Genomic DNA, 24,553 nt, shown 5'->3' with positions numbered 1-24,553 from the left:
CTTACAAAACAGAGAATCGATAAATTCGTGAATTCTCAGTAAGTTGTCACCGTCAAAAAATTGTGGGATATTGAAAGCAATATCGATCTTTGTTTCTAAGGCGGTATCTCAAACAAAAAAAATATTCGGTGTTTTTGAAAATCTGATTACATGATCGCAAAAAATGTGGCAACTCTCAGAATAAGTATTCTTTTACTAAAACTGATAACGGTTGGAAAGTGTTATGGTCTCGCTCTGGTGAAAATTTACTCCGGTAGTCTGTTGGATTTTCCTGTAACTTGTACAGTTTTTTAGAGAATCACACATTCTGTTTTCGTAAAATGTTTGCTTTTTACTTTGTGATTCCTTCTACAAATTTGAACGCTGCTGAGAAACATTCAAGATTCCAATTGTCGTTGAAATCCGGATTGTCTGTCTGATCGTTGAGGTGTTTTTCGTAGTGTTTTATTCAAAAGCCTGATATTTTGGGTTCCATATCGAGTTTACTTTCCAATTTCTGCTGGTGATGATGTTTTTAGTTACGATTTTGAATGCCATCTGCATGATTTTTTATCAACTTTAAATACTTTTCGGACTTCATATTTTCTAGCACACTTGACAACGCTGCAGTAGCAAGGTTCACTTCATTGATTGATTGATTAATGTAGTATATTAGCTTCAGTAGCTACATTTTAGGTTAAAACTCTGAAGTATAATGGACGATTATGCCGAGAGTCTTGTTCGAAAGATCACTAGGTAGTACCGCTAGAGTACGCAGATGCCGTCACAAGCTTCAGCGTCTAAAACTTTTCCAATCAGCTAGCCGGCTCATGCTCCCGCTCGCGCTCGTCATGAGTTCAGAGTTTTGTTGCCTGCATGCCTTGTTGTTGCTAAAATTTATCTTGGGTGGGAGAAAAAACTGATATGAGGTTTTTCGATATATGCATATACTTTTCATATGCGTTTAAGGGTGGGAGTGATCTTTCGAACGAGACTCTCGGCATAATCGTGATCTAGCTTCGCCCGCCTTCGGCGGGCTCGCTTGATCCGTCCATTATGCCTCGTGTCTCGTTCTCCGATCACTAGGTAGATGTTTAGAGCTGGTTCCTACATTTAAAAGATCTTTTTTTTTTTTTTTATGGAACCTGAATACATTCTTCTGAACAATATGAACTTTTCATACAAAATTACAAAATACAAACTAACAATTTGTTATTGATTCTCTCCTTAACACTACTGCCTCTGCAAATTCGCTCCTATCTGGGACAATAGGTCTGTTATAAAAACGGTTAAAGACATTAGACCTATTAGACCATCCGGCTAAACTCTTAATTACACTTAAATCTATTCCTTTTTTCAAAGCTGCTGACGTAGCAGCATGACGTAATCTATGCGGAGCAAACTCCTTGCCTATTCCGCATTTAACTAAAAATGCTCTTATCCATCTACTTATGGTATCTTTGGATGCCTCCCTGTGAGGATTTCTAGCCGTAATGATTAACTTATCGCTCTCTTTACGCAAATCTTTTGTTACCTCTAAATATCTATTTAGAGTCTGAACAATACATAACTCGGGTTTCTCTGTAAACTCCGGTAAAAGCAGTAATGGTTGAAACGTTCCTGATTTGGAGTTTTTTACTCTCTGAGGAATCTCTATTTCATATCCTCTAGCTTTTCTGATTATATTTTTTATTGAGATCAAGGAGATTGTTTGTTTTCTGTGTGCAGTGATTAATGCTAATAAGACTACTAATTTATCAGTCAACTCTGGTAGACTCAATCTCTCCAGAGGATATAGTTTCTCTAACTCTGATAATACAGGATCTAGATCATATATTCTATCATATTTTGGCTTTGCTGGTCTATTGTTATAAATACCCTTAAGTAACCTACTTATCGTAGGGTCTTTACCTATTCTATCACCTAAAATTAAAGATAAAGCAGCTCTACAAGCATTAATTGTAATTCTCTTATAGTACAAGTTCCCCTACCTCTTAATTCCTTCATTAAATTGACAATTTGTTGTCTTTTTGACTCTGGTAGTTCAATTGTCGTATTTATTGAATCTAAAATCAAGCCTAAAAACTGACACCTATTCTGTGGAATTAAACTACTTTTCTGCCTATTAATGATAAAACCCAAGGACTCTAACGTCTGTATAGTTAAATTTAGGTTTCGTAAAAAATCATTATATGTATCTCCAAAACATAACCAATCGTCTAAATACACTACCGATAGCAAATTCTTGCTCCTCAGAAAATTTACTACTGGTTTCATAATTTTCGTTTATAACCAGGGGGCTACATTCAGTCCGAATGGGATACAATTCCATTCGTACCTCACATTATTCCATTCAAAACATACATATTTTTGACTTGCTTTATGCAACGGAATTAATAAGTAAGCATCTTTTAGATCTATCGAACCCATAAAACATCCCTCTGAAACTAATTTCGAAGCTGTCCTAAAATCCTCCATTTTAAAATGATTTTTAGGAATGAACCTATTTAATTTCTTCAAATTTAATACAAATCGCATCTTCTTATTTGCTTTCGGCACTAAAAAATAATATGAAACAAATTGTTTACTTGATTTCGAAACTTTCTTAATCGCGCCCAAATTTAATAAATTTGCTATAGCTTCTCCCAAAAGGGGTTCGTCTTTTTTGTTTAAACAATTACATCTCGGAGCTTTCTTTTGAAATGGTTTAGAACTAAACTCTATTCTATACCCTCTTAGGCATTGCAAAATAAACGAATCACTCGTTATATCGGACCAGGCATTTAAAAACTGTTTCAAACGTCCCGCTATACGACCTACCGCTTCTACTTCTTGAAGTTCGCGCTGGTCGGGTTCTGTTGCGTCTGGTTGTTCTGTTGAAGGTTCGGCTGGCGGGCGAATCCTTGCGATCCGTACTGGCCGGAGTTTCTCTGGAAGCGCCTGAAACTCGCCTTGCCTCGGCGTCGTGCAGACGGGCCTCGCCAGTTTAAAGATGACGACGCTTGGAATGTCTGCTTTTTCTCTGCCGTTGGTTGCTTTATTGACAAGCCCAACTTTTCTACCGCCTTGGCAGTCTTAATCTTCTGTGATAAATCGGGACCGAATAAAAATTCTCCATGCTGTGTGTTATCTAAGATCTTTCGAGGTTTCTTGTCGACGCATGGATAGAGAAAGGCTTTTCTTGCCTTTATTAATTGATTGTGCAACTCGCACATTAATTTGCCTGACTCAATTAGTCTCGTCAACAATTCCTTGGTATCGATTTCTTGTGTTGAGCCATTAAATATCATGGAGATTCCAGATCCCAAAGCTGATATTCTAGAGCCACACAGGTCCAAATCAGCTGCAAAAAATTTATTTCTATTTAGGCTGGCTTCCTTAATACTCGCTTCAATCTCAACATTGAGCTTAGGCGTCTGGAAGGGGCAATTTCCCGTTCTCGGGTATCTGTCCAGCAGTGCCATCTTTTTCTCTTTCTTTAATCCTTCCGACAAAATTTTCTGCCAAGTACTGGCTAACTTAGGATGCAAACTAAATTTCTTGCCTTTGTCCGACTCCTCGTCGTCACTCAAGAGCTGCAGCGTCTCGCTGTCTAATTCCGCGAATTCTTCAGTCGGCGGTTCGTCTGTGCCCGCTCGATTAGTCGAGTCATCGTTCTCTTTGTCCTCCTCTAGATCGTCCGACGCTTCTCTGTCGTCTTCTTGCGAATCTAGAAGGGCAAGATTTCTAGGTTATACATTTTCGACACCGAGGTCTCTGCATAAACCTAGTAGAAATGTCCGACATGTCTCACTTTCTGTGTGAGCTCATCGGCAAAAACGTACGACATGTCTCACCTCTCGTGTGAGCTCGTCGTCCATCTGTGCGATCTGTTTTACCTCTCGTGTAAACTCATTGCTTTTCTGAGCAACCATGCCTCTAAACAAACGTGCCTCTGACCACTTGACCTACCTGCTGAATCTGTCTCAACGTCCTCCTTTCTCGGCGGCGGAGACGGCGGTGTAGCCTCGAGTAATTCGTTGATTAAATCCGCATTTTTATTCACCCTGTCGTCGGGCTGTAGCCCATCTTCCTTTAACTTTTTAGCAATATGCTCTTGGACCTCCTTCAACTGAGCGTTCAACTTCTTCAACGAAGGTGACCGATTCCTCTTTCTTCCCATTGTTAACCTCAAAATACCTCCCACGTGCTGAGCTGTGGCCTCTCGCTTCGCGCACAAAAAGCGTTATGACGAGCGCGAGCGAGAGCATGAGCCGGCTAGCTGATTGGAAAAGTTTTAGACGCTGAAGCTTGTGGCGGCATCTGCGTACTCTAGCGGTACTACCTAGTGATCGGAGAACGAGACACGAGGCATAATTGGTTCTGTTCACATCGTTCTGTGATTTGTGTGTTGTGTAGTCAGTTCGCACTGAAACTTACAAAATTGAGTTGTGTTGAATGTTTCGCTACCAGAATCCGCAGGTCTCATCCTTTCTGCACGCCGCGCGCCGTGACATAAAACTGCCCTTTTTTCTACCCGTTTCCTGGACTAGTGGTGTACCTAGACTTCACGTGCTCCAATGCGTAATAATTGAAGAACCCCCCGTCGCCGTTGCCTATGAAAACAAACGTCGACCGTTGTAGACCGAGTAGACATCTAAAAACTGGGTTTAAACGACTCTTACTTCATGTAGATGATTAAATTGTAGAATCGCAGGAATTGTATGCCAAACGCCTACATTTATTTCGAATGGAAATGAATTTTCACAATAATACGGAACTTCTCATTAATCGCCATACAATCAAACGATGTCTTAAACTGAGATATTGACTGAACAAAATATTGATGAATTTCGGTTTATTCCAATATAAGATATTGCTAAATTCATATTCAAAGTAAAACAGCTTATAGCTCGAGTCGCATGGGCTCAATTCACGATACTCTTTTTTCTTGCGGAGTCGCTTTTTATTGAGAGCCCACGTCGAAAAATAGTTTTAAAAAAAAATGTCTGGTGCCTAACTGTTGCATGACACAACTATGCCACCGTGAACTGTGACTCTTAAGTGCTACCATAGGCTGTAGTACGGTAAGAGTACTGTTGGCGGTTATAACTTATGTTCATTGAAGATAATATGATAGATAGATACAATTTTGAAATTTTCTCATTTGAAGCAGGACGGAATAATATCAGTTTCTTAGTGGTGAATGTTCGCCAATGCAGAAATCTTATCGGCGTCTTTCTTTCAAATTCTGTTTTGTTTTTATGAATAAATATACATTACTTTTGACTTTTTCATAACTGTCCAGATGCTGGCTCAGGGAAAAAACAATTGATGATATTACTTAACGTGAAAAGAGGAATCCACGTGTGATTATGAGATGCCGTTTTTGACGAATAAAACGCAAGTATGAGGAATCTTCCAAGATTTCATTTCCAACTCGGTAGCGCAATCGTTTACAGCTGCTCAGAAACTACGCTATTCATTGATGCTGGCAGACCTACTGATGGTTTTACATACATGATAAATCACAGTTTGACGCTGCTTTAATTTACAATACCACGCAGGCTACTGTGCAATACCTCAAAAGAGATTTAGATAAACAAGCCTATATGAAACAAGTTATTGTTGGAGATGTTGTAAGCAGAGTTTGGACAGTGCAGGAATTTAGCTTCAAACTAAATTCGAAAATGTCGGGTTGTCCTTTTGTTTTCTACATTTCATCTAGCTACGGTGATTTGTCCGGTTTGCATTAAAGTGATACCTTATAGCGTTTCCGTTTCAACGTGGGAAAATGCCGGGTGAATCAAAAATGAAACCTCCATCTACCGGACTCTCCTGATATCTCTAAGTAAATTATAATATCAAGGTCTCTACGGCTAACTGCTTCTATTTCGTACTACGTAGTTATAATGTTGTCAGCAAGATGAAAATGATGTGATGATACCTTTTTCTGAATTGGTGCCGTGACGTTATAGATTAGTTGTTTTCTTCCATTATTTGGTTTTGATTATGATTCAATGTTGAGTTATTTGCGTATTACTATATGAAGATGATAGAGTTGCAATACACAGATCTTTGTATCGATATTTTGTAGAATTATACGGGAAAATTAACTGAGAATGTTTTCACCAGAGCGATTTCCCAATGCATACGTACAATCGACAGCATTTCTTTTTACCCAGAATAGTCTAAATATTGTCTAAAATGCACTAATATAGCATGTTTCATATTCTAAATAATTGACAGAATTACTCTTGCTAGATGACAGTAATATTATTTTTATCATGTCCGTTTTCTAGTATACGAAGGCATCATATGGAGTTGTTCACATTCATTATATGTTGATGCGGAGAGAGAACGTGAAGTAAAAAATATGAACGAGCGTCCAGTGTGCTACAAAAACTACTTACCGTTGTGGCAACAACTGATCCGCAAAAATAAAATCACAGATGATACTGAAGCTTTTATGATTTCGAAACAAATATCTAATAATATGATCAAAACTTGTGTCGAGCTCATACGGAAACTGAATTTGGATATTGAGAATATTAACACGTCATGCGAAGATGAAGTATTCGATGTACCTGTGGCTTCAAATGACACAGATTTTCGAGTGTTCATAAATCTGGTTGATTTATTTGTGGACATAATTGAAGAATTGGAACCAGTCTTAATGGAATCGCAACTGACTTGGTTTCTTTGTGAGATTATAAGAAAATCTAAGCAAAATCCATCTATATCAGGGTTTTATAAACTCACACATGGACTATTGCGATTATTTAACTTGTCGTCCGATACGCGTAAAGAGGGGTTATTGAACGAAATGCCCAAATTCGTAATTCAATATTTATCTGACACTATTGAAAAATTATCTAGCTATTCTACCGAATTACAACTTTCTTGTTTCAATATGATTTTCGAGATACCAGCTCCTATTGTCGAAACTATGCTGGACCAATTGGTTTCTGCTTTTAAATCAGCTTTTGGAATTGGACAAAGTAATTTCAAACTTGCTCAATCTGCACTTAACACATTGGAGAAGTGGACAAAAGTAATAAGAGGAGAGAGAATGAACAATTTTTTGATTCAGATAGTTCCTAGCTTAGAATATTTCCTGCAGAGTAACGAAAGTGCTCCGGAGACATCGCAGGAAATTCGATTCACTGAAATGAAAAAAATTAAGAATGCTGTTCTGACTGATCACGAGGAAACATCACATGAATTTCAGAGAAGAATTTTGTTATTTTTTGGTTGTTTAAGTTCCGAAGTAACTTCAAATATTGGAACTCATCAATCCTTCGACAATGGAACTCTCCTTAATAATAGAAATTCACTGAAATATACTCTATTATATCAAGATATAAAACCTGAGATTTATCTTGACGCAATTTTACCGAGAACTATTCAATTGGCATTACACTCCATCGACAGGCGTACCAGAATAGTAGCATGCGAAGTGTTGCATTCTGTTACAATTATCATGCTCGGAAAAACAATGCAATTTTTATCATCCAATCCTGATCTTTTACTGCCAGTTTTCAAAAAAATATGCCCGGCTATACTAAGACTTGGATCGGACTCTGATCAAGTTATACAACAATTATTTTGTCCATTGATGATACAGCTGACTCACTGGTATAGTTCAAAAATCATGTCACGATCAGCGGAAACCGATTATTTGATTGAAATACTTTTCGACTCGTTGACTTATCAAACGAATATGGCACTGAGTGATTTCTCTGGTGTCTGTTTAGCTGAATTCGTTAAATGGTCCATCAAGCATTCCACCGATGATGAATTACAAACATCATCGACAAACATAGCAGTGGTTGTCAGTAAAATGTCGAATTTCGCGATACATCCGTCTTTAGAAAAGAGAATTGGAGCTGCTGTCGCATTTAACTATCTATGCAGAATCTTACGTGAAAGTGACGTGATAATCAACATATACTGGTTAGAGTTGTTATTTTACTTCATTAAAAGTACAGAGGGATGTAATAACGAGCAAATATTGAAGTCCCTTAAACATATTGAGAAAGTAATTGAAAATAAGCACATAATTTTGAACACTCAAAATTCCCAGCGGCGACAACCTGCAGAATTTAAAGGGACCTCACTCGAAGATGCTGCCAATTGGCTGTTGGTTCAGTGTGGATCTTTAGACCACATTTTGAGATCTAAAAGCATGGAAATTCTCCTAGTTATATCTAAATATATACCTGGATTTGTTTCCATCCAAGAGTTCGTTTCAAATTATGTGAAATGCAATGGAATGCTCGGATTAAATCAGATTATTTTGAAACATCTACGCCCAAAAATAGAAACCTTATCAGAAGAGACCATAAAACCGCTTTTGAGAACATTGTATTGTTACGTTTGGCTTCTTGACAAAAGCGTGATAGGTTTAGAATTCTTACTGACTGATATAAATGCAAACAAGGACATGATTTTCAATTGTATAATCAATTTTGTGTATTTGATAAACGTAAAACAAGAACAAAATGATGAATCAACAGAAACCGCAAATCAATTTCAAGAGCTTCAAGCATTGCAATTTGAAACCATTCTCAAGATATTCGATTTCACAACGTTACTACTCAACAAACTGGTGAGTCATCACCAAGCTATATCACAAGCTATTTTCGTAACAAACAATACATTTGAAATAATTTATTAGTTGGAGCATCCAGGACACAGTGAATGTTTTCACTCGCAGCACTAAAAATCTGTAATTTGGAAAAAAATATATTTTTATATTTACAGGGAACCCAAGCGAATACAGGTTCATCTTTACATGTACCTACATTTTACTGGAACGAAGAATTATTTTCAGTGATATTTGCAACTATTTTCAAACCTAATACAATTGGATTTGACTTTGGAAACTTGGTCATAATGGAGGATTTGCAATTACGCATTCAACAGCTGCTGAGTGTATTGATAGTGAATTTGGACGACAAATACATTACGCAAATGAGAGCATTAATTACAATCGAGATCCACGACAAATACAGAGATTTCGCAAACATTACGCTGGCATCTAAGACTGATGCAATTATCACATCAACAAACCATTTGAAAGGATTAATTATGTTGCATACAGTAGACAAATGTGGAAAATTATACAATGTGTGTATAGCATTTCCAATTTGCAAATATAGTTAGAAATAGTTAATTATATTAAAGCCTGTTAATTTTTGTTTCAGCAACCTTTCGAAAATATCGACCCAGCCAAAAAAATGATAGAAATTTTTGATTCTCTGAAAAAAGAACGGTATGGTCAAGAGGTTGCAGTAAACGTGGAATCAGATGTAAAGGAATACTTAGAACTCTTGCTCGAATACCTGTCCCTCAAATTCGAAGTACGTAATGAATCGTATATTGGCTAAATACCTGTTCCATTCAATGGGTCCTTCTTCTAATAATCAATCTAAAACATGATCTGACTCAAAATTGGATGAAATTCGATGTTAGTAATGGAACTCTAGTCTCGTAAATTTTATGTATTTAACAACTCGTCGGTTTTCAAGAATTTTTGTTCGCGGGTATTCGATAGGCAAGCTAGAATTTTTTCACACAGTAAATCCAAGGTTTTATAAAGTTTCAGTTTTTTCATCAGAAAATATTAATTGACAACAGACTTATTGTTGATACAGGAAACATGTTCAGTCACGGTATTTTCCAACGGCGTGAATGTAATCTCAAAATTTATTAGTCCGATTGACTCGAATCTTGAACAAATCATTGATTAGATTTTCTATTGAAGACTGGATATTTTTTTGGAATCTGTAAAACAGGATGTTAACCCAATGAAAAAAAATTGGATCTTTGACAAAGAAACAGTCCATAATCTTTTGTTATAATGAACATTTTTTTAAAATCATTCCGTCACACAATAGCAAATGTTATAATTAAGGATTTGTTCAGACTTCGTCTTCTTAACTGTTGTATGTTGGCCCCCAATGTCACCACCGTAAATGATGAGTGCCTGCCTCATTGAATACCTATGGTTTATGCTGCTACTTTGTCCCCCCGCCCGCCGCCCCGCGTACCGTATGATAATCGTTGAACAAGTGAACAATGCGCTTAAGAACTGGCTATGCTCTTAAGCTATAGTCATCAAATTTCAATAAATCAGTACCTGAATCTGTATTTTACTACTTTTCAGCCGAGAATGGTAATAGCCTTGGTGGATATAGTCGACACAAGAACAGAATTAATTCATGAGAATTCGACAACTGTACTCCACGGAGAATATTTCATGAGTTTATTTCGGACGACGATTTTTCGGAATCTCTTGAAACACACAACCAAAAGCATAGATACATTATTAAGCGATTCATTGCGAGATAAGTTCAAAGTTGTTCTTGCAATACTGGAAGACTTACTGATTTATGTTAAGAACAATAAAAAAAGTTGTGGAGAATTTCTGGAAAATTTGGAAGAGGAACTCGTAAACAGATTTCCTGTCTTTCGCGATCTGACAAGTGACGATGAAAAAAACGTGAAGATAATAAACTTGTACTCGGTGCTAGTACAATTTTCAAGAAAACCATCTGAAATGTGCAAGAAATCAAATGCATTATATTCCTGGATAATGAAACAGTTTATGGGCTATTTGGATTTACAATATAAAACCCAGATCTTGGCAAGCTTTTTGCCTTGCATTACGGACGAAACTGCTCATAATCAACACGAATTCACACGCTGCTTGTATAAAATAAAAGATGATTATTTTCCGGGCAATATGAACGATCTCGTGAAAGACAGTTTGCAACATTCTACAATAATTACATCATTTCAAACGCTGCTGTACCATTTACCATCACTGAAATCCGTCACGTTTTTTGATTGTGTGATACACGTTACAATTGGCAATGTTGGATATCTCTGGGATGATTATTCATACAAGTACTTAACTGCTTACTTCAGCGAGATATCCGTGGAAGATTCACAAAAATCTCTGATAATTCTACACAAATATTTTATGAATACAAGAAACTTTCAATCGAGATTAGATATCCTGAAAAAACTGCTTCTCAAGTGTATTTATTTCTGTAAACTTAACGCAATCGCACAATTTTTCGAACAAACCATCAAAGAAATGTACAATCTGATATTACAACACCTTCCTGATGACGAGTCCGACATGAAAAATCTTATAGTCTCCAAGATTGGGTGTTACAATCTATTCGAAATTATGTTTGCAACAGTTCCGTTACAGAAATTAACTAGCGTCAATAGTAAAATAGTGCAAAATGCAATTGTTAAAGTAGAGACGGGTAAGGAGTTATTTCAACAACTAAATATGAATGTCTTAGGTATTCGAAAATTGAAGTCTAGTAATCCTGATCACAAAGAATTGATGCGCCTCCTGCATTGCGCAGCATACAATTGTTCAATAGCTATTGTGAGTTTGAAATGCGAAGAGCACTTCTACATTCTACCATTTGCCGAGAATAAATCAAAAGGTCAATTGATATGGGAGAACATTATTGATACAAATAGAAAATATCAGTTTACGCAAGATTTCAAAGAAATACCGAAAGAACACAGGAAGTTAATCAACATTAAAAAGCAATCCAGTTCAAATAAAATACACAGTTATTCAACTGTTATGAGTTATAACCTAATTGCATCAACATTGAATGAAGATTTATCCTGTTATGATATGTATCATTCTGATCTAAAATCTAATACCACTTCAGAAAGTGTAGGCACCGAAGAAATGATGTCTCTGACGTTTGAGTTGGACGATTTTAATAACCATGAATGTATGGCACCCGTATGTGGGCTCATTACGCACATGATATCAAAAAACATTTTCAATTTACCAAATGACGGTGAAAATGTATCAATGCCACAGTGGATGCTATGCTTCCATTCGTCTCTGAGTTCTACAATGGTATACAATGTGAAGTTTTTCATGGTCAAAATTATTCTAAATTTACAGAAGGTGTTTAAGCCATATGGAAAGTCCTTTATCAATCCACTGTTGAAATTTCTCATTCTACACTTCCAAACTTATCGCATTATGAACTATGTGATCAAGGACATCTTAATTATGCTGCTGGACTGGCAGAGTATAGCTATTCCATCCGGGAATGATGAAAAACGCTTAGCTCAGAATTTGTTGGAATTGGTAATGAAAAATGCGGATAGTCATCAACGACATATATACAAATACAACATTGAATTAATCAACATGATTATCGAAGCATGGCAATCTTGTTTAGATGTTCCTGAGAGTATTCTTTATACTTCAGAAGCATCCCCTAGATTTACAATTCGCATGATCCTGATTTTTCTGTGCAACAAGAAACAAGAAACATTAGCATCGAGGCCTGAGGTTTTGATATATTTGAATGAGGTATTAGAAAACCAGGACGAAGAAATTGTTTTACACGTGTGCAACGCCTTCGGATTGATTCTAGAATATTTTGAATCCGTCGATGAGAATGAGAAAAAAGGTCAGATCATCAGTAATGTACAAAGATCAATTATAAATAAATCACATGAAAATCATAACAAATATATCAAATGTATTCATGCAATACATAAATTCTATCCAAATATCGTTGATTATTGTTTTCAACAACTGACATCTCACTTTTTCAATGTCGATGTGTCTAATAAGGCAAAATGTCTTGAGCTCCTTTTGGCAGCTCTTCCAAAGTTCACTGAAACAGAAATCATGACAGAGTTAAGATATATGAAGTTTCAAGATATCCTAAAAAATAAAATCGAGATCTGTCAGAAAGTTGCTCTCAGAATGGTTGAAAAATTGCTGGATATTCTTAGTCCATCAAACTACTTGCCATTGGCTCAGTTAATAGTTCCATATTCAAGAAATGCTTCTACAGAGCAGAGAGAAATAGTTATGAATGTTTTCATAGCTACGTATAAAAAGTACAACGATAATATTGAAGACAACGACGCAGTAATGGAGTTGAAAGCTTTAAGCAAACGCATCTTACTGATGGGACTGTTGGACCCAAATGAGACCTTACAAAATAAACTTTTACAATTTTGGTCGCAAGATGGAAATATACCAGACAAATGCAACGAAAGGATACTGCAAATTTTCAATATGTATGATATCCACCTGGAATCAACGTATTTACCAATTGTGCCATTGTTAATGTTGCATCTTGTTAGTAAAGATCCTGCATTTGAAAAAAAGATGTTTGAACCATTAAGCAGTTGCAAATTCGAAGATTATCAAGTGACGATACCACGACGCTCAGCGTACACCGGATTAGTAGTACCACTATTTACGTCATCCTTCGTTAGCCGTATCAGCCAGTATTATTCACAGTCTAACCCAATATTCACTCGGTTTAATCAATCTTTGAATCAAAGTTTATTTTTGCGAGCTTCGCAATCCTTACAGTTTAAGCAAACTGTATGTGGAGATGAATCTTTTTCTAATCTCTCTGGTAGAACTTCGAATGATGAATTGACTGACTCAAGAACAGATGTTGAAAAAATTCCACCACCTTCGAAAAATATAAAGTCTCAAAGGTTCTTACAGAATACTACGTTTACAAACCACAATTTGAGACGAGTACAAATTACAAAAAATTTGCACCAAAACGAAATATTGAAGGACGAAATAAGTAGCCAGCAAAATAGCATCAAATTGTACAGGTAAGCAAGATCTGCGTAAGAAGTAATAACATTTGGAATTTTTTCCAGCATAAAAAATAAATGGTAAAATAGGGAGAGATGCCGAACTTATTGTAAGAAGTTTATAACTGCCATAAAAATAAATATAAAAATACTACTGAATTTGTGAATATTTTCTCAACTGTAACTTATTATTAAGGACCATTTAAAAAACTTTCATTTCAATATAAAATATGAGGTAAAAAATTGTCGAAAGCGATATCTTACCCACACACGATGGAAGAGACGCGACAGAGGCGAGGGAGAGATGCTTCGTGATTTCAAACACATGTTTCCGACATTCGTGTTTCCACGATTCTTGTTGTATCTTCCGCAAAGGATGCACAGCCATTTATTGCACCGTTCATGTATAATTCAGTTCCTGATTTTCTTCGTTTGACAATAATTCTCCTACCATGTAACACATAAATCAGTCTATAAAATCTTGGGACTTCGTTTCTTGGTTAATAAAATCATGTTTTTTACTTCCCAATAAGAGGAGCTCTTTTTCATTTATTAAAAAAAATCTTACATCCCCAAGGACAAAGATTATCCGTTGGCAGGGGTTATTTACAAGTTGGAGAATCCTGAAAATCCACAATCGTTACAAACCAGCTACTCTTAATAACACGAAATAGTACATTTTTTTATATTTTCAACCATACCAATATGCCGCGATATATATCCCCTCTTTTCGCGCAGCATCTCTATCAAAGTGTAGGGAAATACGCCGCAGTTGATTATTTATTATCAACATTGATTAAGCTTCGAAACACGGAACTTATATCTTAAGCAGGACCACAAGATCTTGATTCAACTGTGACAATCACGATAACTGTGACATGGACAGGGGTTTCAATATAAATGTACTCCCTACGTGAAGTTTCAGGGAGGCAAAATCAAATATACCTGTTCAACTCTGCGAGCATTCGCTTCTTTACTGATTACTGTATAATATCGTTCAATATCGCTATGGATGAAAATAAAAATCTATCGAAATCTAGCTTGACATAACTTTGATAGCAATATTGATGCTCGTCCAGCGCAATATCTCGATAGAAAATAAAAATTATGTTTAGAGAATTGTATATTTGCACGCAATGAAAATACACTGCATGCGGTATCTCTCCCTACTCCACCCTATGCAATAAATCAACTGTTGTTTACCGTTTACTAAAAATTCAATTTCATTCTTATTACAGAAAATATAGGATCGGGGATTTCCCAGATACTGAAATTACACATTCCAGTTTGATAAAACCATTGCAAGAATTAGCGAAGAACGATCAAATCGTTGCCAGAGATTTAACAGTGGCATTATTTTGTTCAATGTTGAAAGAAATGTCAGTTGATCAAAAACAGGCATTTCTTCAAAAACTTTTTCCAAGTTTGGAACGTATTCTCAAGAACAACCAGAGTTCTAAACCTCTTATTGCAACTGTATTAGAAATAGTGTTGAATTTGGATGAAATTCGGATGAATCCGAATTTGATAGCAAGAGTATCAAAGTCTTCTGGTTTATTACCTTTGGGAGCAATTTTGTTGGAAGAAAAAATTATTTCTAGTGACTCGCCAGAAAAAACAGAACCTTTACCCAAAAGATCCAAATGTGAGGTTCAAATTTGTGACGCAGAGAACAACTGGCTACAATTAGCAAATATATACAAATGTATGAATGATTATGACATCGTACAGAGTATATTCGGATGTGAGAAATTCGGAAAAGAATTACAGGTAATAAAAATTAGTTAGTATATTGATTATTAGACTATAAAATGATGCTTTTATATTAACAAATTCTAAATGAGAAATTTCTACTTCGCATCGACCTTGTATAAAATTTTTTATCGTATAATTATGTAACACATATTCATCTGATTTAAAAATTCTTGTGACATAAAAGATTAGGATTGTATAATCGATGCTAAAGTAGTAAACTTCTTGCATATATGTGGGGCATTTCAGGAGAACTCAACCACAAATATTCTCATTTCATAGTTGAGTATTTTTTATTTGTACCACTTTAACTAAATTTATTCACAATTTATTACTTCACATTTTCTTTTTTTGATTGTAAATAGTACTCATTATCTCATGTTATGTTCGGAAGGCGTTAACTTTTTTCGACTGACAATGAGAAAGTGTAACGTCCGCTTAACTAACAAGGAAAGTATCAGAGCTCTGGATCGCAGATTCTGCTAAAACTGTTAGGGGTGATTCTTTGACCCAAAATATGACGCTTGCGGTATGAAGTTCAGGTAATTGAAATAATATATTCGTTTACACTTGAATCTATGAGAATCTGTCATCGGAATATTTCAGACAAAAATACATAACAGGTTCTGCTCATTAAACTACTAATGTAATTAATTCTAATCGGTCTGACAAACAGCCTAATAGATGAAACTCCATATCAGAAGTTTTATATTTTGGGGCAAAGAAACATCTGTAGAGGTTTCTGCAGAATCCGTGATCTGGAGATCTGATAATCTCCTTGTAAGTGCTGTTTGGATATATTAAACAGAAGCAGAGGTTTTCCCTCCGCAAGAATCTCATAAGCTTTGTACTACTAGTATAGTCGCTTCGGCAGAATTGAAGCAGAAAAAAACTACATAGCTAGAACAAGGTAGCTTAGCTCTATTGTTTTATTTGTCTAGTTCAAAGTACAGCTTTGGTTTACTTTTCGGTGTAAGCGTTAGTGGGAGACCTATTTTAGGTCAGGGTATAGGTCAGGCCACCAGATTGTACCGTGTGTAAACTAGTTCATTGCGAAAACTTTAATGGATCCTGGTCAAGCTGTATTTTGAGAAATTCTTTCTCATGAGCTTTGTCTCAGGATATTAACTTCAGGTTTGCTCTATTATCGATCCGAGAGTGATTGAAATACTCAGTATAGTCAAATCCCGCTAGCGAGACTGTGATAAAAGTATAACTCTCGTGTTTTCTCTGCGATTAATAGACTTATTGACAAATAGTATACTTTCGTTCGATTGTATCACAACATTGATTGAGCTGTAGGCAATTCCGAAATAATCTAAATTATACACAACGATTCGAATAATGATATCTTGTTTATTATGAGTGTCTTGTGGTAAAGTTAATTCTAGTCGTATTTAGAATTTAGTCTCCACAACAGCATTATACACTGCCATCTAGTGCAAAAGTTTGGCCCACTTCTGTTTACACGAATGCTGATAGGGGGCTCAGTACAGGTATGTAAAGTAATATTTAGCAAGGTATAGACAAGCCATTCTGCCCCGGTTGCCCAAGATGCTTTGCGTGGCGCAATTCCCGCGCCATCTGTAGGAGATGGCCGAAACTCTTTCAAACCGTCGCCTTGACTCTCACCCTTGTTTCAGCCGCCAAACTGTCAGCTGTGAGTTCAAAAATTATCAGCTATCCGGCGGAAACGGAAATGTGTTTTTTTTTAATATAGGCACATTTTATGAATGCACTTCGTACCGAGTACATAGGCATTCTCTAAAAACTAAGCGACTTTCTAAAAAAAGCAGCTTAGGGGGTAAGGGAAGCAATTTACAGGGTCATTTTAAGGGATAAATATTAACTTCAGAGAGCTCAGCTGACCAAAGCCGCGTATTATTTTACATTTTGAGTAACTGGGGCACTTGTCAAATACCTTCCTAAATATTACCTTAGAGTATGCGAAAAAAAACCCTGACTAAACACGAAGTAGACCTTCTGAGAACTGCTGAAAGTGCGAGACTTATATGCGACCTAAATGGTTTAGGTCAAACTTGTGGCATAGCCTGCGGCTTAAGCGATTGGCGTAAACTAGCTCAATAACTGACGTACTTAATCAGCAGTACTTTTTACATATTTAATCTATCAATAAGTATAATTGTGCTATTTTTTCTCGCTAATAAATATAACGCTCCTCAGTTCCTACCAAAATGATTTGAAAATACGAAACTTTTATATTACCAACTTATAGACTGAAAAATGCTATCCATTTCTCTTAAAACCAGTCATTTTTCTAAATCAGTTGAATTTTAAAATTTTTGCGATATCTAGAGATAATTTAAAATACACCAGTACTCTATGTATAACAACTCCGGGTATTCGATACCCGTGGTGAATCGAATTGCTTTACCCCACCATCAGGTAAAAATTTACAGCGTAATCATGACTTTATTTTGACATGGGAAGTCAGTTTCTATATCAAGTTTAGATACGATCTGATGCATTATACTAATTGCTTTTCACTCTACATTCTGTGCCACAGAAAATCTCGAAGTAAATGGTAATTGTTAATTGGTGGAGTGTGGTTGGGTTCATTTGAAGTGCTCCATGTAATTCTAGTTTATTTAAAAAAAAAAGATTGTGCTTTCCGTATTTGTTTCAAAGTACAGTAATCATGATTTCAGGAAGCATCTTTGGCCCAAGCTGCTGGTAACTGGAGCACAGCAAAGATTGTTTATGAAAACGCTTTTCATACAAATGAAGGTCTGGTTAAAAGTTATTGCCAAGAATCATTATTCACATGTCTCGCGTATCTTTCAGATTGGGATAAAATTAATCACCTTATCGAAATAGAATTGGGTGGAAATTTCGATGCCCTTTGGCAAGGGCGATTAAACGAAAATTGGATGACTTCTTGGGCATTGCAAGCACAGATTCATAGAATGGTACAAAATGATTATAGCGACGGTTTTGCAAGATCTTTGACCGACTGGGTGAATACCAAGGACAAATTAGTTCAATTGAAAAAGTCTTATGGCGAAGAAACAGCAATATTTTATATCGATGAAAATCCAGATTTTTCAGAAAATTGCTTGATGTATGCCTTGGAGACTTTGAGACAGCAATGGCAACATTTAAATCCACTGTGTTACGAACAAAAGATAACGAACTATCTGAAATTGCGAGGATTGAGTGACATAAAAACGTATCTGAAAGGCATCAAAGACAAGAAAAAACTCGCCCAAAATGTACAATGCATACTTACCGTTTGGAATAACAATATGCCATCTAAACAGGATAACCTACTGCTGTGGGACAAACATATTGCTTACAGATTACATTTTCTTGGGTTATTAAAACAACAGTTCGAGGCTGAAGAATCAAATGAAACAAATCAAACGGTAGAAAAATTGAATAATGCAGTCGTCAAACATTGCTTAAATGTTGCAAATGCGGCATATGGTCAGTGCAATTGGCATTTTATGAAGAAGTATTTAAAACAATCCGAACCATTTCAAACAGATAACAATTCGATCCTTCACAAGGAATGGCAGTGTACACTGGCGATGTATAAATATCTTCGCTATTCAGATTATAAAACCACAGAAAAAAAATTTAAAGCGTTCATTGATTCCTGGCAAGTATTATCTGAACTCGACGTTGATAATTGCTGTGATGCAAAAGTTCAAACAGATATCAGACTGCACCTAAGCAGCCTGGTGATTGAACTGCAAAAGTTATTAATGAAACATGAACCGATCGGTCAAATTTTGCTGGAAAATCTACGAAACTTGCAATACTTACCTATTGTGTACGATCAAGAGAATATTGTCACACAGTTAAGTGATTACTGTTTGATTAACATGAAAAAATGTTACGACTTGGCTAATGCCAAACATAAAGCAAAGTGTTATTTAATAGTTTCTATGTATTGTCGTTCTGTTGCTACTTATTCCGAAGGTATGCTGGAACTGTCTGAAGAATTAGTGCACTCGACTCTTAGTGCAATGAGCTATGGTTCGCTTGAAGCCAGTCAATATTTTCCGTGTCTACTGAGTCTAGAATATTCGCAAAAGCCTAATCTAAGACAAATATTCAAGTGTATAAGTGCGAAAGTGGAGACATGGATGTTTCTCAAGTGGCAAGCACAAGTGTTGTCGTATGTTGGAACACCTGTATGTTCGCTTATTACTCCTATATTATTGAGACTTGCCGAAATATATCCCAATTCCTTTATTTACACTTTTCGAATGGCAAAAAAAATGAACAAATGTTCACTGAATCATCCAATCATTGATAAGTTGAATCAAATTCTCTCAGGAAACAATGACTTGGAATTAGTTCTCGAAGCCCTGGAGTATGTCGTGCAACCAGAGCTATATTTAATGCAGCATGTGATTGAATTGAAAGCCGACATTATGAAAACCGATGTCAATCTGGCGATAAATAATTTATTATCTACGGTTTATCCAACTACAAAAGACCCCCAACAAACTTTACTGCGAGGAGATGTCTACAAGGTCATAGCTAAATTTGAAAACAAAATAAAAGAACTTCCACAAAAGAATGGTCAGGAACTGTCGTTACAGATTGAACGGATAATGAAAGACTTAGATGAAATACTTGAGAATCGTATAAAAAATACTCTTAAGGTACCGCTCAAATATTACAGCCCATTATTGTGTGCATTTAACGGAAAGAACGTCGAAATCCCAGGACAGTATGCTTACGATAAACGACCTACGCCTCAATATCATACACAAATTGTAAAGATAAATCCCGAAGTGACGATTTTGACGTCACTCCGAAAACCGATCAAGATTAGTATGCTGGGTAACAATGGCAAAAATTTTGATTTTCTCGTTAAATTTGGTGAAGACTTAAGAACAGATGAAAGAATAGAGCAACTATTTATGTTAATGAATAAAATCTTACAAGCAGACACAGCTTGTAGGCAACGTCAGTTGTCTATTAACACTTACCTGCCCTTTCCCTTGACCGGTTTGCTTGGACTAATTCAATGGGTTAAAAAAACAAGCTCATTAGACGAGATTATTAACGCGGTATTAACTAAGCATCAGACGACACAACGACAGAAAATTCTGAGGTCTTACAGAGAATGGATGAGTAATCCTCACAGTAGAAAGTATAGTAGAGAGGCAGTTACAGAAAAATTCAACTACTGTAAAAACGGAATTGACTGGGACATCTTCCGGAACGCATTCAAAAGCTTGAGTTCGTCATCTGAGGTATTTTTCGCACTACGTTACAACTTCATTACTTCTTATGCAACAATGTGCATCGCTCATTGGATCCTGGGAATTGGCGACAGAAACCTATCCAACACTTTGATATCTTATGCGTCAGGAAAAGCATTAGGCATCGATTTTGGATATAGTTTTGATGCTGCAGTAGATTCATCAGTACCAGAACTTATGCCATTCAGATTGACTCCACAAATTCTTGGGCTTTTACAACCATTCAATGAACATGGATTATTAAAAATAACAATGATGAATGTTTTACGGGCATTAAAATATGGAAAAGACCCACTTCTCGCGTGCATGGATATTTTCATAAAAGAACCATCGCTAAATTGGTTGGCAAGACAGAAGACACGGGATAAAGAATGTACAGATTCAGGTTTGTATGTTAAATATCTGACGTTATAATCAGATTTATTTTAGTAGTCGCTCGACGGTTCGTCGTCGTCGTCGTCGTCGTCATCGTCGTCGTCTTTAGTGTGGTACATGTGTATCACTTTATGTATTTTTAAGAGTTCTCTGAAAGAGCAATGTTCTTTTAGATGTCACATGGTACCCAAAGAAGAAGATAAGCATTGTTATGGATAAATTAAACGGAGTAAAACCATCTAAGCTTACTCTCGTACAGATAAAAGAGCGATATGGGAATACAGAATATTTTAACAAATATATTGATATTATAAATGGCACCAATAATGGTTTACAAGTAAGAGTACGATCGAAGAAGGATGATGAAAATTTAAACATCGAAGAACAGGTGATTTCATTATTATTACATTATTTAGTGTAACTGAAACTAAGAAACCATGTATAACGTAGGAAAAATTTCAGATCGAATGCTTATTGGATCAAGCCACGGATCCTAATATCTTGGCTCGTACATTTTACGGTTGGGAACCATGGATGTGATTGATTTACCGCATACCTCGTTGCGTATCTTGTGGTGGCTGAAAACTCTTTATTTGCGTTGAGGAAAATTCGCAGAACTGTAGGGAAGAAAAGCAGGTTGTTTTTCAACCTGCTTCAGTCTGTGATGTACCACAGCCTGCTGGGTACTGTTACCAAAGATCCAATCATACATGTTCCAAAATGTGTCTATTATCGACATGTCGTCTCACATACCAAAAATCATGTTTTATTTATGTATTCAAATTTACTATATTAGGCTACTACAGATTAACACTAGTATTGAACGCGATAAAGAAATTCGTTGTCTTGCATCCAGGTGTATGTAAAATATGAATGTAACGATCGCAAGAAGTTTTTTTCTTGAGCATGTAACAGAGTTTAGCATAGTATTCACCGTGCTGTCTTGATTAAAAATTAGATAGAAGAGGGAAAAAAAATGCTAGTTTGAGATCATATTTCATTATCAGAACATTTCATACGATACAACTGTGGTATTTTCTCAATTTACTCGCTGAATGAATCCCCAAAAACTGTCTAACCACATTAGAGAAATTCTGTACTATCATATTTATATAATACATGAATTTAATTATTGACAGATAACTATTCTATCTTTATAACAGAAATCGATTGGTATCCACTTTGGAGATAATTATGCTTGATACTTCTTCCTGGTAATCTCTGGAACTCTCTATAGTAAGCAAAACAAATCCAAGAACATTGTAACGAGATCAGAAACATTACGGCTTAGAGGTAAGAGGTTGTCTCCTTGGAAATGAGGGTCGAATGATATACAACAATTTGCGAATGTTCCGACCCGAGTGAGGGCCCTGCTCAGAACGCATGACTTTTAATATTTATATTCTGGCCAATATAAGATAACTTAACAAAATTAGAACCTAGAAGAAAATTATAACATAACATAATTATATGAGTCTCAATCTGAAAACGTTATCAAGTTTTTGCGAATTATTCGAGCTTTGTTTCCAAGAAAACAACTCTGTTTATTATACTAAGGTCAAAAATCAGTTTCTACATTACGGTTTAAAAAGTACAAACCACTGTTTCGGAAAAATTTCAGATGATTGCCGGAAATGTATAATTAACATATGTTTGAATTCGTCGCAGGAGGCACACTAGAGACGTTTGTATGTGGCTTGTTAATGTGGGTAACTCAGTACACTACATTTTAAATTCACCTAAAATATTCGAACTTTGCACTTTCTCGAAGCATTTTTTCTCGCTGAAATAATAGATATGATTCTTACATATCGCTTTCATGAATGGCTGGGCCCGTTTAATTGGCTAAAATAATGTAGTGTACTGAGTTACTCACGTTAACAAGCCACAGACACAAGTCTCTAATGTGCACACGTAAACAAGCCGCATACAAACGTCTCTGATGTGCCTCTTGCGACGAATTTAAATATATACAAATTCACGGCACACGAAAACCAAAACAAACTTCGAATACCGGTGATGAGAGAAATTAATGACATTGTAGTCAGGACGGCTAGGTGGTCTAGCGGAGTAAGTCTCCGGTAAAGCATTTTTGGATACCAGGTTCGCTTCCTGGCTCTGTAGTTAATTTTTCAATTCACCTAAAATATTCGAAATTTGCACTTTCTCTAAGGAAATGTATAATGTAAAAACAATAAGTCCGAAAATATTCAAATCAGATTTAAAATACCACAGTTTTGTCAGATAGAAATTCTGGTATCACGTCTAAATATCACAAGTAAATAATAAAATTCACAAAATCAAGACACAATGTCAACGTTGTAAATTTCGACGCACATTATTTTACAAGTGGCGTTCCTATAAGTTCGTTTATATAAGTGGCGGCCAAAGTATTTAAATTAAATTAAATTAGATCGAATTAAATCAACTTCCACAAGATTAACAAATAAATGTATCAAAAATGAACTCGTAGGAATGCCACTTGTAGAAACGGTGTCTGTGTTGTTTTAACATGTGTTGATTGGTGTATGTGTTGAGGTAAATTATATTAAATGTGTGAGTATTCAATTGACGTGTTGAATTTATCATGTGATATTTTGACATATAATCGAAATTCCTACGCATAAAACTTATTTTCAAATTGTTTATATTTAACATCTGGTATTTGTCATAATAGAGATGTTGTAATATTCGTGTTTACTATCATTGACGCAAAGAACATCGCTGGAGATTTTTCATATGACTTTTTCCTCTATTTCAAACTCTTAATCCAAATAGTACGGCCAATATATCTTTAAGAATAGTTTTTGAAGTATTGGGATCTCTGCCAGAGGCGTGGCTTAAGAAATTGCACCTAGCAGTGAAAATATGCACTATAGCTTATGGGTCACGCTGTTTTTTATTACTATTTTTATAGAAACGCACTCTGTTTTTGTAATTTTGAAATATAATATAAAATTTTCATTGCAACAAATTTGGAAATTTGCACATAAATAATTACATAGTCCAAGTCTGCTGATGCAATTCGACATATTCGCCCATATATTCAATATCTCTACCAGATAACATATCTGAGTGCCAGAGTTCCCATTACGTTGAATAATTTTGTATTCTCATCTTGATAACTGAATTTATACATTGCAATACAACAGTTTTAAATAAAGAGAATAAAGAGTACTGGTTAGAATAAATATCAAGATTTACGGCAGCGAATCACCACTGAGTATCCGGTGAAAGGCAGCATCTACAAGTCGAAAATTATTTACTCTGCTCATCTTATGCACTAAAGCAACAAGTAAACATATTTCAAAAAACGTCACAGGGATTATATAATATATACTATTTTCACGCGTTGTATCACTTTGAACAACATCAAAGAAACTTCAGATATCATCACTGATTCGCTCTACGTTACCGTAGCTTTTATCGACATTGTAAGAAACTCCGTAGTATGACACTATAGTTTACGACCGTCTATTTTATCACAAGATAGAGACATTACCGAGCGCAGACGTGGAACCTACATACCGGCTATAACGTTACCACAGTGTCAACGCGTGTCGAGCATGATCGAGACATTACCGCGTAAA

At 35.9% G+C, this 24,553-nt stretch overlaps 1 protein-coding gene across 3 annotated transcripts in view; it reads left to right on the top strand.

Moving 5' to 3' along the window:
• Positions 1-24,342, top strand: part of LOC124302050 (DNA-dependent protein kinase catalytic subunit-like) — a 112,379-nt gene extending 88,037 nt beyond the window's left edge. For 2 of the 3 annotated variants that reach the window (XM_046757810.1, XM_046757809.1), the window contains exons 10-17: positions 6,261-8,569; positions 8,725-9,090; positions 9,168-9,323; positions 10,130-13,611; positions 14,832-15,363; positions 18,015-20,973; positions 21,137-21,351; positions 21,426-24,342. In XM_046757810.1, coding sequence (XP_046613766.1) covers positions 6,261-8,569; positions 8,725-9,090; positions 9,168-9,323; positions 10,130-13,611; positions 14,832-15,363; positions 18,015-20,973; positions 21,137-21,351; positions 21,426-21,503 — 10,097 coding nt within the window. In that variant the 3' untranslated portion in view covers positions 21,504-24,342. The remainder of the gene's footprint in view (positions 1-6,260; positions 8,570-8,724; positions 9,091-9,167; positions 9,324-10,129; positions 13,612-14,831; positions 15,364-18,014; positions 20,974-21,136; positions 21,352-21,425) is intronic. The other variant, XM_046757811.1, reaches the window with a different exon arrangement.
• Positions 24,343-24,553: the final 211 nt, after the last annotated feature.

Source organism: Neodiprion virginianus, chromosome 4 (assembly GCF_021901495.1).
Source record: "Neodiprion virginianus isolate iyNeoVirg1 chromosome 4, iyNeoVirg1.1, whole genome shotgun sequence".
In the NCBI taxonomy this organism is placed as follows: domain Eukaryota; kingdom Metazoa; phylum Arthropoda; class Insecta; order Hymenoptera; family Diprionidae; genus Neodiprion; species Neodiprion virginianus.
This window is presented reverse-complemented; position numbering and strand designations above follow the sequence as displayed.